Source organism: Dama dama, chromosome 12 (genome assembly GCF_033118175.1).
Source record: "Dama dama isolate Ldn47 chromosome 12, ASM3311817v1, whole genome shotgun sequence".
Lineage (NCBI taxonomy): Eukaryota > Metazoa > Chordata > Mammalia > Artiodactyla > Cervidae > Dama > Dama dama.
The window spans coordinates 58,925,106-58,941,308 of record NC_083692.1 but is presented as its reverse complement, the minus strand read 5'-3'; the positions used below and the strand labels follow the sequence as shown (position 1 = coordinate 58,941,308).

The window sequence follows — 16,203 nt, the reverse complement described above, 5'->3', positions numbered from 1 at the left end:
CATTAGCAATGAACCTCGAGGGGTCAGATCTGCCAGTCTCCAGTGTGAACATCTGCAAACAATAAAAGCTGTATAATCAGAAGGCTCCAAACTGAGCCTATAGGCCAAATACTGTCTGAAGATGTGTTTTCTTTGGCCTGAATGCTATTTAAAAAAAATTTTTTTAATTGTTAGTCAATGCTTTAAAGTCAGGTTTCACTCTCACGTAAAGATATGAGGAATCCTTGGAGAAATGGCTGATTCTAGAGGTGGGGCAGGTGAGCCTGGAACACTTCCTTGTGCCACACAGTAAAGACACATACAAGGAATGATGGGCATCTGTAAGACCGAGGAGCAGGCTCCAAGGAGCCCCAAGTAGCCAAATGTGTGACAATTTGAGACTCAAAAAGAATGACAGTGATGGTTTATAACATGTTGAATTTTTTAAAAATCCAGAATCCACAGTGACACTAAAACCTGTGTGTATTGGGGTGTAGAAGTGTGGGTGAAAAAAGCATTTTTTTAAAGAAAAATTATAACTAATGAATATAGCAAGAATTGTTGGAAACTGCCATTTTACAATAACTCTTACTGTAATTGATTCAGGTAAGGATCTTTGGGTGACAGTTCTTAGGGAATAAGGCAGTCACACTGTTTCAAAGAATCACCCCAAAGATTACTTACTAATTATAAAGGGGAAAAGTGTTTCCTTACAGTTGAGGAATATGACAGACCCATCTTAATCAAGAGACTAAAGCTGAGAGCACAGTTACAGGACAAAATGATATCATGTGTTTCCTGATTAGAAACAGTGTGATGGACACAGCTTTAAACATGCTGAAACCATTTACCCTGTATCAAATCACGTGGAAACAGTCAGACTTGTGTTGAGGCACATCTGGCAAAACTGAGGAGGACTCTTGCAAAATGTCAATACCATGAAAGATTGAAAAAAGAATTTAAAAGTTACAGAACTGTTGGATAGCTGCATGTAAAGCAATGAAGTTAGAACACATCCTCTCACCATACACAAAACTCAAAATTTGCTTAAAGACTTACACATAAGATGTGGCATCATAAAACTCTTAGAAGAGAACACAGGCAAAAGATTCTCTGACATAAATCGTACCAATGTTTTCTTAGGTCAGTGTTTCCCCCTGACCAAAGCAACGGAAATAAAAACAAAAACAAACAAATGGGACCTAATCAAACGTACATGCTTTTGCACAGCAAGGGAAACCAAAAACAAAATGAAAAGACAACCAACAGAATGGGAGAAAATAATTGCAAATGATGTGACCAACAAAGGATTAATTTCCAAAACAGACAAATAGCTCATACAACTAAACAATGAAAAACAAACAACCCAGTAGAAAAATGGGCAGAAGACCTATTTCGCCAAAGAAGAAATACAGATGGCCAACAAGAATGTGAAAAGATGCTTAGCATTGCTAATTACAGAGAAATGCAAATCAAAACCACAATTAGGTACCACCTCATGCCAGTCAGAATGGCCATCACTGAAAAGTCTACAAATAATAAATGCTGAAGCATATGTGGAGAAAAAGGAACTCTCCTACACTGCTAGTGGAGATGCAAGTTGGTGCAGCCACTGTGGAAAACAGGATGGAGGTCCCACAGAAAACTAAAAATAGAATTACCATATGATCCAGCAAGCCCACTTCCGGGCATATACCTGGACAAAACTACTAACATCATTCAAAAAGATATTTCACCCCTATGTTCATAGCAACACTATCCACAATAGCCAGGATGTGTGTGTGTGTTAGTCGTTCAGTCCTGTCCTACTCTTTGTGACCGCAGGGACTGTAGCCTGCCAGGCTCCTCTGCCCATGGGATTCTCCAGGCAAGAATACTGGAGTGGGTTGCCATTTCCTTCTCCAGGGGATCTTCCTGACCCAGGAATCAAACCCAGGTCTCTTGCATTGCAGGCGGATTCTTTACTCTCTGAGCCACCAGGGACGCCTAGCCAAGACATGGAAACAACCTAAATGTGTATCCATTGATGGACAAATGGATAAAGAAAATGTGGTACATATATACAATGGAATACTAATTATAAAAAAGGATAAAATAATGCCATTTGCACCAACACAGATGCACTTAGAGATGATCACATTGTCAGAAAGAGAAAGACAAATACCATATGATATCACTTATACATGAAATCTAAAATATGACACAAGTGAACATATCTATGAAACAGGAACAGAATCACAGACATAGAGAACAGACTTGTGGTTACCAAGGGGCAGGGTATTGGGGGAGCAGTGGAGCAGGAGATTGGGATGAGCAGATGTAAGTTTTCGTATACAGAATGGATAAACCACAAGGTCCTAATGCATAGCACAGAGAACTATATTCAACATCCTATGATAAACCATAATGGAAAAGAATATAAAAAAGAATGTATATATATACATATATATATGTAAAACTGAATATGTAAAACATACATATGTAAAACTGAATCACTTTGGTGTACAGCAGTAATTAACACAACATTGTAAATCAATTATACTTCATTTAAGAAAAGAATACTGTTTTAGATTAAAGGAGGTTATAAAAACATGACAATTAAATGCAGTGTGTGCTCAGTTATTAAGCATGTACTAAAATACACATATAATATACATGCATATATGCATATTCTCATAAAAATTATTATATATATTATTGAGACAATATGTAAACCTTGAACACAAACTATATATTAGATAATAGTACTGAATCAATGATACATTTCTAGAATGTGGAAATCATACTGTGGTACATAGAAAAATTTCTTTGTTCTAGGAGATTCATGCTGCATAGTTAGGAAAAATGTGTGTGCATCAGCCAAAAAGTGCGTGTGTGTGTGTGTGTGTGTGTGTGTGAGATAGAGATAGAAATGAAGTGGAATTCTAACAATTAGAATTAGCTAGATTAATGAATCTTGTTAAAGATATAGAAGTATTCATTGTATTAGTCTTTCCACTTATGTGTGTATAATTTTTTTCAAAATAAAGAGTTATGGGGGAGAACCCAGAAGATTTTACACAAAATTTTGATCTCTGGCTTTAGGAAAAAGTCTCAGAAAGACTAGCATGCAGCCACCTGCTTCTCACAAGACAGTCTCCCGTTTGCCCTAATCTCCACTGCTCCATCTTGCCTTGCATTCAGCCTGTTTCACTGGTTTACATTACCAGTGTGAGTCCCCACAGACACCTGAGTTTGTAAAACTCAGATAACAACAAAGAATGTTACCATAACAAAGAATGGTAACAAATGCCATAACAAAGAATGCCGAACATGGTTAAAACAACTTACAGAGATATGTTACAATCTATTTCGATAAGCCAATTAAGCAAGATAAGAAAATGGACCTAGAAATGGCACCGATTAGCAACAGCAGGATTAAATTCTTAAAGATATCACAGGATTTTGCAAGGAGACTTTTATTGAGTTGGGAAATATTATTCAAATAATAATTCAACAAATACTACGGGAGCAAACACTTTTAGAAATTACAAACACTGATTAGATTCTAAGGCTAGCGAGCATTCACATGGCACTCTGCCAGCCTTCTGGGGAATGGGGCCTTGGCACAAGAGCACATGGAATTAAGCACTGAATAAATACTGAAAAACAGGGAACCAAGACCGTCCTGCTCCCCACAGCAATTTTCAGTCATCAGGATGGTAATTTGCCCAGCAGTGTTTCTGGTCTGATGTTTTAACACAGGAGAGACCATGTGAAGCGCTACCTATCCCCTTCAGCTCTCCTCTGGGTTGCCCACCTTTCTGCCAACCTGTACCTTTCTCTCTCCTTTCTCTATTGCTCCCTTCTCCTCCTCTGTCCTTTGCTGCTGCTCTTTTTGAACCTCTGCTTTCCTGCCCTTGCATCCTTAAGGTGCCTGACCGCTGTGAGGTGTTTGTCCCCAAAGCACTCTGCTCCCCTCAGCAGTGAGTCAGCAGAGAAATGCCAAACAGAGACATAAATCATGGCGATAAGATGGGCCAGGTTCCAGGAGGCCCTGGAGCTTGCCCGAGGTTACCCAACAGCTTCAATCCGGATCTGAAACTGAAGCTCCTAACTGCGGCTCCTATTCCCAAGCAGTCTCACAGCCCACAGCCTCACTGGAAGTTATTGAAAGTGAGACTAGGAAAAAATGGAATGCTCTGAACATGTGGTAGGTTGTTACTCTTCATGTCTAATTACAGTCAAATGAGAGCATGTTTCTGGCACATAATACATAGTCAGCATTCTTACCTTCCTGTACCCCATGGACCTTTTTTTTCTTATTTGTTATTCAAAGAAGTCTTTTTACACAGCTTTTCTTAATCATCCCTCAATGAAATTTTAACTCCACAAATATACTGTACATCTGTATATGTACTGTATGTATATGTGCTTTATACAATAAAAAGTTAGGACCCCCAATTCTTAAGAACCAACTTTCACCCTCTTGCGGGTGACACTGCTCATTAAGAATGAATGAACTGCACTTCCATTTAGCACATCACTTTGCTTGACTTCCCAAATTGTTTGTAATTATTTTATATTGTTAGGTTAATCATATTCGTATTATGGCTTGCAATTGTAATTAACTTTTATTTTTTGTCTGGTTATTGATTGTGAAAACTGATAAACATCTTCTACCATTGTGATTATGTAACTATTACTTAATACCATTGTATCATGATTTGTCAACAGAAAAATAATTGAATCCTTTATCACCAAAACTATCATTTAATAGGAAGACCTGTAATAACTTTTAAAAATCTAGATGCATATCAGAATTATCTTGGAATTTTTTGAAAAATACAAATGCCCAGGTATTTCTCCAAAGCTCCATATATGTTTCTAACGAGCAGCTGTGTTTAAAAACAACTGGACTAAATGATGATCTTTTACTTTTATCTAGTTTGTTTCATTTTTTCTAGTTCATATTCAGTGCTCCCATTTCATTTAGTTTATGTTTTCCAATTTCTCCATCTCTTCTTTTTTTTTGATGTTCTTTCTCAAGTCTTTATCAAGCATAACAGAAAAGCTTTTGTATACATATATAAAAATAGTATGTATAATATATATATTTTAGAAAACTTACAGATTTTTGCCTAATTAAAAAATTTATGACATTTTGATTCCACCTGTTTGACTGAGTATGAATAGAAAGATAGATTTCTAATTTTAAAAAAATTGATATGCAAACAAGCAACAAAGATTTACTGTATAGCACAGGGAACTAGAGTCAATATCTTATAATATTACATTATAATGTAATATTATAATATAATATTAAATTATAACAAAAATAATCTCAAAATAATATATGTGTATATGTATAATTGAATCACTTTGATGTGCACCTGAAACATTGTAAGTCATCTATGCTTCATTTAAATATATATATTAAGGGAAAAAAAGAATGAATGAACTTGGGCTTTCCTGGTGGCTCAGTGGTAAAGAATCCCAATGCAGGAGACAAGGTTTAATCGCTGATCCAGGAAGATCCCACATGCCACAGGGCAGCTAAGCCCACGCACAACCACTGGGCCTGTGCTCTAGAGCCGGGGAGCTGAAACTACTGGGCCCATGTGCCCTAGAGCCCACGCTCCAAACAAGAGAAGCCATGTCAGTGAGAAGCTCGTGCACTGCAACTAGAGTGTTGCCCACAGAGCAATGAAGACACAATGCAGCAATAAATAAATAATTAATTAAAATATACATTAAAAGTATCAATGACCTTTACTGTAGTGTTTAAAGTTTTAAATGGACATGTAGCCCCATGTTTATCCTCAGCTTCGTGGGTTGCAAGCCATAACTTTGTACCCACTAAAATAATCTATAGGGTTAAAGAACAAGAATTGGAAAGAACTGATATTCCAGTAAGAACCCCAGGTTTCCATGAAAGCCGTGAGTCTCCGAACTAAGGCTCACTGGAGGCAAGAGCAGGATAAATCCTGAGGACCAGTCACTGGGAGGCTTCAGAAACAGCACAGGGTTTGGTGTGATGTGATGGTTCTGAGGTGTGGGAGCAGCAGGGCATGGATGTGGGGGCTGACAGTTCAATAACCAGGAGGCCACAGCAAGTCATTGACCATCCTATCCCCTTCAGTAAAACGAGATAGCAGTGCCTGCCTCCTAGGGTTGTTGTAAGTGTAATTTGGGCACCTTAGGTAATAATCCTTGGGGTTTCACCCAAGACCACTGGGTCACCAAATGGAAATACGATTCCTTCGCCACGTTGTCACTCCAGCTTTTCTCACCTTCTGGAAGGAGGGTGTGTGTGCTGTGCTGCGCTTAGTCACTCCGTCTCATCTGACTCTTTGCAATGCAATGGACTGTAATCCATCAGGCTCCTCTGTCCATGGGGATCCTCCAGGCAAGAGTGCTGGAATGTATTGCCATGCCCTCCTCCAGGGGATCTTCTCAACCCAGGGATAGAACCCAGGTCTCCCGCATTGCAGGTAGACTCTTTATATCATGTGAACCACCAGGGAAGGAGGGTGGTCACAACGTTTGACTGATGTTGGTCTGATCTACTTGAAGGCCCCTGTACCATCTGCTAGCACCTCATAGCTGCTGGCTGCATTGTTTGATTCCACTTCCAATAGTTCTACCATTTGCATTCCACAGAGAGAAGCTTCTGCAACATAGAAACTCGTGACCTTAGTAATCCAATGATTCTAGGCCAGTTGGCTCATGTTTGCTTCGAACCACCTAGTTTTTTTCTTGCTGGACACACAGATATTCCCCAAGGGGCTGGGTTGGGTTCAAGTACAGCCACTTGCTTTATGTAGAAACACTGACCACTTCCCACCATAGGTCCGTGATGCCAGACTTTAAAAAAAAAACAAAACTAATCTGTAGTCTTGGATATTTCAAATTTTTATTTTTTCATTTATGGCTGCACTGGGTTTTTGGTGCTGCACATGGGTTTTCTCTAGTTGTGGCAAACGAGGGCTACTCTCCAATTGTGGTGTACAGACTTCTCATTGCAGTGGCCTCTCTCGTTGAGGCGCACAGGCTCTAGGCGCATGGGCTTCAGGAGTTGCAGTGTATGGGCTCAGCAGTTGTGATGCACAGGCTTAGTTGCTCCACAGCACGTGGGATCTTCCCAGACCAGGGATTGAACCCCTGTACCCTGCATTGGCAGATGGATTCTTAACCACTGGATCACCAGGGAAGTCCCAGCCTTCTTGATTTTAGATGATTTCCTTTCAGGAATGTTGTCTCTCTCTGTAACCTGGCTTTGTAACCTGACCTCTCTCATGACCATCACACCTCCTATCCAAAATATCTTTATGTTTGAACCCTAGTTATGCAAAAGGAGTTGAATTCTTTCCTGAAGGGTTCATGGGTCATAGCACAAATCAGCTGCTATACATCCTGGTAGAAGAAAAGCTGTGGGTCCTGTTACCTAAAGATTAAGGAGAGTGTAGGGAAAGAACCTAGCAACATTCCAAATAAAAGAAAAGGTGGCCTAATCTCCTAACTGGTCCCTGAATTGGTCTTTTATTATGCTATAATAACTGTTTTTGGTCATGGTCCAGTTTGGTAACTCAAGGTGAGTTACCTTGACTGGAGCCAAGGTCATGGCTCCAGGAATTCTCTCCCTCCATTAGCATATTTATTTCTTTCATATTACAAACAACAACTTCAAAACTCTCCCTTGATGCCACATCCATCTAAGCACATACTGCCCCATTTCTGTTTCCTTTTATAATAAAACTTCTCATAAGAGTTGTCTCTATCACTGTCTTCACTTTGCTCTTCTCTTGAACCCTCCCTGATGAAGCTTTCATCCCTACCTCTCTACCCAAACAGCTCTCGTTAAGATCTCAAATGACCCTCATATTTTCAAAGCCAATGGCAAATTCTAAGTCTGTACAAAAGGTGACCTTTGACAAATGTTCCTCATTCTTGAAACATTCGCTTCCTTCAGCCTTTTTTTTTTTTTTTTTTTTGGCCACACCATGTAGCTTGTGGGATCTTAGTTCCTAGACCAGTGATTGAAACCAGACCCCCTACAGTGGAAGCATGGAGTCCGAACCACTGAACCCCAGGAAAATCCCTTCCCTCAGCTCATAAGGACATTGACCTCAAATTTTCCTGCCTCAAAGAGCACCCCTTCTTACCTCTTTCACTGGTTCCTCAGCTTATTGACCTTCAGATGTTGGAGCTCCAGGACTCAATCTTTGGTATTTGTCTCTCTGCTCTCTGTGGTGGAAAGGTCCCCAGACTATTCCCTGAATGCCAGACTTGTGCATTTAATTACCTACTGTACAGTGGGTCTGCATCTCAAATATTACATTTCCAAAACAGAATTCTTGATTTTCTTTCCCCTAAATTCGCACCTGGGTCTCCCTATCAGTAAATGATCTTTGTTCTTCCAGGTCCTCAAGTGAAGAACTCTGGAGTCATTCTTGATTCCTCAACCAAATAATCAGATTCCTATGTGCTCTCCTCTCTGAATATATCTTGAATCTGACCACCTTCACTGCTGCCTCTCTAACCCAAACCCCATCATCTCACACCTGGGTCACATGAGCAGTCTGCTAACAGAGCTTCCAGCTCACGAAGCTGGAGTAACCAACAGCTAGAGGAACCCTGCCGGGATGTAAGACATGCCTGGGCTCCCCTCTGCTCAAAACCCTCTGATGGCTCCCATTTCACTCAAAGTAAAATCCACAGTTCCTACCATGGCCCACAAGGCCCTCATGTCTGATCCACTCATCCCTGTAACATCGTCTTCCATGACTCTCGTCCTCGCTTACCCTGTTTCAGACACACTCTTCTCTTTGCTCCTTCTACAACACACCAGAACACACCTAGAACACATCACGTGATCTCCCCTTGGGGCCTCTGTCCTATCCTCCACCTGCCTAGAAGGTTTTCCCCCTGAAGAGCTGCAAGAGTCACCCCTTCCCATCTCCTCTGGAATGTCTTCAAATGTCATTCATCAGGAAGGCTTTCCCTAACCACTCTGTATAAAAAAGCAAGCCCTGCCCTCACCTTACCCCCTTACCCGGCTTCATTTTTTACCACGTGACATATTTGTTTACTGTTAGTCTCTCATTTGTGAGCACAGACATCTAGGACAGTGCCCGGGACATGGCAGGAGTTCTGTAGAAATTCCTGTGTTCATGCCAAATGAACACATGTCAACTGTCTTACACACAGGTGTCTCATCAGAACCACTGACTGAGGGACTTACGTGGTTGTCCAGTGGCTAAGACTCCATGTTCCCAATGCAGGGGGTCTGAGTTCAATCCCTGGTCAGGGAACTAGATCCTACATGCCACACCTAAGAGTTCATATGCCGCAACTAAAAGGTCTCACATGCTGCAGCTAAGACCCAGTGCAGCCAGATAAATAAATAAATACTAAAAAATAAACAAACAAAAAAACATTGACTGAAAATATTGACTTCCTTTTTTTTTCCACAGCAGAAAGTGAGTTTGAGAAAGGGTGGGATAGTTGCTTTGTGCTCAGGTACTGCAGTATAATTTTATTTCTGTCACTGTTGTTTTTAGAGTATGAGCTGACTACTTTAGTTTATGTATTTATTTGGCTGCATCAAGTCTTAGTTGCAGCACACCGGACCTTCATTGTGTCATATGGGATCTTTCCATGAGGCGCATGGATTCTCTAAGTTGTGACACCCTGGCTTACAAGCTCCTCAGCATGTGAGATCTTAGTTCCCCGACCAGGCAATAAACGCTCAATCCCCTGCATTGCAAGGTGGATTCTTTATCACTGAACCACCAGAGAAGTCCCTGGGCTGACTAATTTTAACTGGAGCCATTGTTTATTTTTCTAAAAGCCTAATTATGTAACCTGGAAAAAATAAGATTCAAAATGGAAATATTAAAGGGTTGACTGCAATAGGACTTCTTGGTGAAGAGTGGATTACATTTAGAAAGCAATTTATGAGTACAAATACTGAATTTATCTCATAAAAACATGTCATACTTTTTCTCCCCAAATGGCATGAAGTAACGCTATTTGAAAAGTGTTTCAAATGTTCAGAAAAATATGTTTTCTAAAAATATTAGCAAAATAGGTTTCTTGATAATAATTTTCATCCTTAAAACCATTTACCAATGGATGGTTACTTCTTCATATATGCTTTCACATCAAGAACAGGAAACACTATCGATGTGCTGCCTTAATAATTAAGCAATTGACTGCTGGACAGTTCACTCTCATGATCTTATCTGCTTAATGGAAACAACTGTAATTTTTAAAAGAGTCCAATAGCAATTATTAGGAGTTGCTTTAAGTCATTAAAATAAATGGTTTTAAAAACATACAAGTAATTCTCTGAGGATATATACATGCCAAATTTTACTATAATATAAAATCCAAGGGACCATTCATTTCTTTTGTAGTATTAGAATTTTGTTGTATCAGATAAATCCTAAAAGTAAGACATCATTTGATCCAGGGAGTTTTGTTCTCAGACATAGTATTAACTTTTGTGACATTTAGGCTGCACAAAACAAATGATGTCTGCATTTTCATCAATGGATAGTGAAATGGGAAAAATAGGGGCAATGATCTCTCTCTCTCTCATACACACATACACTGTTACACTTGTATACTCTCACACACCAGAGAAATGTATATACAGAGAGATGTTGTCTTAGTTGTCAACTACTCTCTCAGGAAGACTGCTTTTTCCTGAAGTTATATCTTTCTTAGTTTTTAAAAAATATTAAAATGTCCTTTTGTTTATGAAGTAATGGTGATAAACAGTTTCTTCAAATGTTGACCACCCAATCTGTAAAAAAAAATTTTTTTTTGAAGTTTATTGATTCATGAAATTTAAAAGTCTGCAAATGATAACTTTCTACTAAAAAAATCTTAGCTGGTCTCCCTCTTTTCAGGTGAAAGCCGAATTCTTCAGCCTGGCATTTGAAGCCTTCTATATATGGTCTTAATCTGCTTTTTTTACTTTCCTTATCACAATAAGGGCAGTCTGGGGTTCGGCCCTTGACCAATCTCATCCGCTAAGGTCACTAAGATACCTCTAGCCTCAGTCGTCCTAGTTTCTGACCTTAGTAAAGGTCATTAACAGCCTCAACTCTGTGAGGGGTATGCAAGGAAAACTCTACGAATGCACACTCAGTGAGCCCTTGAGTTCACAGAACGATGCTTGGTTCCCAGTTTAGTATTCCCCTTCCATGGGCAATGGGGCAATGCCTTGAATGTAGCTCAGATGGGGCCCTAAACACAAGCCTAGACCTCACCAGTTTCCTGTTTTCATGGACAACAACATGTCCCCAAGGCAGGTTCCAAACCCTGGAACTCAAGTGCATGGATGTGCAAACCATCACTTACCCCAGGGCCAGACCTGTATTCCAGGAAGTTCCTTGCACCCCTTCTTAATGGACACTGGCTTCCTTTCCTTCTCTTTTCTCCCAGGCCTGTTAGCACCCAGCAGGAATCTTGGCTAAGACTTTGGGGTTATTACCTGTGTTCCCTCCATGTACTGCTTTACACTATGCACTTTTTTTTTTTCTCCCTAGCAGAGACTGTCTGCCCTGAACACCTTATCTTTCATTCCATGCATCCCTAAACATTTCAAAATCTAGATCAAGCAGGCCTCCAAACACTTTATTTAGAGAGCTCATGCCAGGCATGGGAACACAAGGTGAATGACACAGACCCTGCCCATTAGGAACCCAGTCTACTGGGAGTGACAGCTGAGGGAGAATTCACCTCCCACCAGTTAAACATCTGTAAGACAGGATGTACACTTTAATGGAAACATTATTTTAGGTATAATGAAGCTCCATAGATATTTACAGAATAAATATATGGGAAAATATGACTTGATTTAACAGACCCCCAATTCATTTATTCAGCAAATATTTAAGCACCCATTATGTATTAGGAATATCAAGAATTCAGACAAGTTAGGGCTTGAAGGGACAGGCTCTACTGATAATCTAGTCCCATCACCTCATAGAGACCAGAGGAGTCTACAGCTGTGCCCTTGATTTTGGGGAATGGAGTGTTGCGTGCCTTGAAATCAGGGTCCTGCGTACACATCTATCCTTCAGAGGACATCAGTATTCAGTTTTTCAAGAAAACACATCTGACTTCCTAATTTATTGGCAACACCTACCCTTTCTTTTTTGGTTGTGCCATAGGGCATATGGGACCTTAGTTCCCAGGCCAGGAATCGAACCCCCAACTCCTGCAGTGGAAGCACAGAGCCTGAATCACTGGACTACCAGGGAAGTCCCAACCTATAGTTTCTAGGAGCTTATTTTTTTAACATCTTTTTTTCAATTCAACAATAACATTTATTGGAGGTGCATTACATGCCAAGTGGTTGACACAAAGACCCGAGGCGAGGGCCCCCATCCAGAAGAAAGTGAATTAATTCAGACTAAACTTGTAAACACCATATTGTTAAAGAATAGTGAGAGGCTTCAGAGAGGCACCTGCGGGTAACCTTCAGAATCAGAAAAAGAGTATCTCTCTACTAGAAACAGATGGGCTTTTCTTTGGAGTAAATGAACCCCTTTGAAATTCAGTGATCACCTTCTCCTCTAGGGAAAGCCTGAGAAAGTGAAAAATGCCCATGGGTCCCAGAGAAACCGTGAGACTTTCTCCCAGTATAGAGAGGCATGAGGGCAGGGAGTCCACGGTGATGGGCAAACACTGTTGTCTCACTCTGCCTAGGGAGCATTGCACGGGGCCTTCAGAAGTGTCTTCTCAAACTGAAAACATTCTGCTGGTAAAAATGTCCTAGACCTAAATAGAAAAAGTTTTCCTGTTATCCACCCGTTTTAATTTATCTGAAGCCTGCTACTTCCTATTTGGGGTCCAGAGATAACCCCACCCACTTAATTCAGAGGGGAGAAGAATTTAGAGAGCCCTGGAGAAAAGGGAGAAGCAGAGATAAGAGGAGACTCCCCAGATATTCCACTCAGCCCCCACGAGGCTGCTCGTCCCTTGTTGGATAGTCAGTTACACTTGTCAGAACACAGAGGTCCTGTTTAAAACCAGCCCCAACAGAGAAAGTTAATCTGTTGAAAGTTAACCTTCACTGTGTTCACTGTAGGTCGCATTTTACATAGGGCAGGATTTGGAGTTCACCTTCACAGAAATAAAAAAATGAAGGAAAAATACTTTCCTTCTTCATTTCCATTTCAGGAAAAAGATGCTTTCAGCTTGTAATAAACACTCACCCCCTCCAAGTATCATGGTCTCCAAGAGCTAACTACTGAACATTTTTAAAGCAATCATTTCACGTACAGAAAAATCCTTCTTCCAGAGACAAGACAAAGACATTATAAAGCTCAGCAGTAGATCAATGCAAGGTGTAATGAGAACCTGTCAGCTTCCTGGGAGTTTGAAAACAGGTGAATGATTAATTCTCTTCACAGACTAAGAATATCAACAGACGCTAGCCTGGAAGTTTAAAAATCATGCACACCAGCAGACTGGAGTTGTGGAAAGTTCCTATACTGTTAAAGTTGATGACTCTTGAGGAATCAGATCTACAGGTGACATGTGAAAGAAGCTACCGGGAAGAAAAATAAAATATCAAGTCTGAAAGTGAACACCATCTTTCCCCACACCTCTGACTCCACTTTCTAATTCATTATACAATTGGTGACACCCCATCTGTATCATCGAGGACCAAAGTCTATGAAGGAAGATGTGACCACATCTCAAGGCATTTATTTCATATAACATGACTCACTTTATTTATTTATTTTTTAGTTCTTGAAAATTCACCTTAAAGAAATTACCTTGAGCATGCGGATTTCTCGAAGGGCGATTTTCTTTATGACAGGGTCATCTTCTGATTCCAGAAACCTCTTGATGGCCACAATCTGACCTGTGTCCCTGTTTCGGCATTTGAAAACAACTCCATAGGATCCTTCACCAATTTTCCCAATTTTTTCATACTTCTCCATCACTGATGAATAAATCTTCTTAAAATGGATCTTCACATAATTTGAAAATGTCGCTTAGTAAATATTGGCATGAACAGCCCCAGTCAACGATGGGTCTTTGTCAAGGACCTAAGACAGAGGACTGCAGTTGTTACACAATTAGGAATAGACCCAGTCCCTTAAACCCTCGCCCCTCAGCCGTGGCCACTCGGTCAAAGACGACAGCCTGGAGTCAGCTGCCTTTGGTAACTCAGGTTTAATCCTCTGTTGTATACCCTGAAAGTTAAAATGTAACCTGTCATCCTAAAACGAGCCGAGTTGTAAGACTATCTTTTCAATGTCAGGTTCATCCGATCTAAGACACATGAGCTGGTTGGAGGACCTGGAAGGTTAAGGGCTTCCCCGGTTCTAATATCGGGTCTCGTTTCCCTTCGACAAGAAGACACCTCCCGGCTCCCCGCGGGGGCGGCGGCGCGGCGCGGCGGGGCGGGAGGGGCGAGCCCCGCGAGGTGGGGCCCGGAGCCCCGCAGGGAGCCGGGCAACGCCGTCCCGCCGCCGCGCGGGGCCGGGGGAGACCCTCCGCCGCCGCCGCCGCTTCCCACCCGCGCTCTGGCCGGCACCCCGCAGCCTCAGGCGGCGCCACGTGGCGGCCTCCCTCCCCGCCCGGGACTCACGGCGCCGCGGCTGCCTCGCCGGCCTCGCTCCAGCCTCGCCGACTCTGGCCCCGCTCTGTCGCAGCCGGTCGGCCAGCGATCCCTATGGGAACCGGCCTCCGCCCGCGCTGGTCAGGGCGGGGCCGCGGCGCCCACAGGCGTCCCTCCCGGACCCGGCCGCCGTCCTAGGTGCGGCGAGAGGCCCGGGTGGGCGGCTCTCGGGACCCGAGAGGAGCTGTGCGTGGCCTTCTGTCCCGGGAGAGGAGGCCTGCAAGATTGCCAACTCCAGCAGGTCGTGGAAAACGCAGCTCTGGCAGTCTGCTGCAAAGACGCCTGCGCTGGGAGCCGCCCCCCTCCACGCCCCACGCCCCACTCCCCACTCCCACTTGCCTCGCAGCCTGTACCACACGGGGTGATAACTGTGACCTCCTATTGCGGGGCTGTAAACGCCTTGAGGGCAGCCTCTGTGTCTGTCCTGGTCAGTGCTGTAGCAGCTGGTGACGAATAAATGAGTGAGAGAAAGGGATCAAGGAAAAGTGGAAGAATGGTGACAGTGTGATGACTGAAACAGTCTACATCCCACAAGCTTGCAGGGCGGCGGGGGTGGGGAGGATGGTTCCACTAGAGCTGGGCTTATAACTTGGGAGATGAAGGCTCGCAGAGCCTGCCTTGTCTTACATTCCTTATTTACATCCTTCTCCCAACTGGCTCCTACTCGCTCTGGTCTGAGCACAGTGATGGAAAATGAATGGACCTGAGGGAAATCTCAAAATATGGTAACTTGCCACTGGGCAGATTGCCTCAGTACTTTATCATCTTTTCCATTCCATATGCCCAGGATCAAGATGGATGTTGCCCTGGAAGCACTAGCTGAAGAGAGAATATTTTCATGCTGTCTATGAAATGGGGACCATTTCTGTACCAAGCAGAATGCCACTAAATGTAAATCTGGATAGGGTTCAGGAAGGAGCTGCAGTTAGGAGGACCGAGATTGGAGGTTGCCTTGAAAATGGAGAGGCATATGGATGGGGTCCAGGGATGGGCTAGAGGTGGTCTGTGAACCCCCCCAAAATTGTTTGCAAATTGTGTTTTCTGTCTCTATAGTTATGCCTCTTCCAGCATGTCATATAAATGGAATTATACATTATATAGCCTTTTGAGGTTAAGCTTCTTTCACTTAATATATTTGAGATTCATCCATGTTGTTGCATTTATCACTAGTTCCTTCCTTTTTATTACTGAGTAGTAGTCCATTGTATGGATATTGTTTTATCCATTCCCAACTGAACATTTGAGTTGTTTCCAGTTTTGGTGGTTATAAAGCAAACCACTATAAATATTAGTGTATGGTCTTTTGTGTGAACATATGTTTTTACTTCTCTTGAGAAAATAATGCATAGGAGGAGTACTGCTGGGTCATATGTTAAGTATATATTACTGTAAGTGACTGCCAAAATGTTTTCCAAAGTGACTGTACCATTTTACATTCCTGCCAGCAATGCCCCAATTACTCTGTATCTTTGCCAATACTTGGTATTCACTTCTTTTGATTCAGTCATTCTAAAAGATGGGTAATGGTCTCTTGTGGTTTTAATTTGCATTTCCCTAATGACTAACATTGAGCAGTTTTTCATATGCTAATC

General features: G+C 41.9%; 1 protein-coding gene across 1 annotated transcript in view; it reads right to left on the bottom strand.

Annotated features, from left to right (window-relative positions):
- CDKL1 (cyclin dependent kinase like 1) overlaps positions 1-14,693 on the bottom strand; it is a 49,422-nt gene extending 34,729 nt beyond the window's left edge. Inside the window, exons 1-2 of the mRNA XM_061157402.1 lie at positions 14,582-14,693; positions 13,761-14,036 (exon numbers count right to left, since the gene is read on the bottom strand). Of these exons, the coding sequence (XP_061013385.1) occupies positions 13,761-13,928 (168 nt within the window). The 5' untranslated portion in view covers positions 13,929-14,036; positions 14,582-14,693. The remainder of the gene's footprint in view (positions 1-13,760; positions 14,037-14,581) is intronic.
- Positions 14,694-16,203: the final 1,510 nt, after the last annotated feature.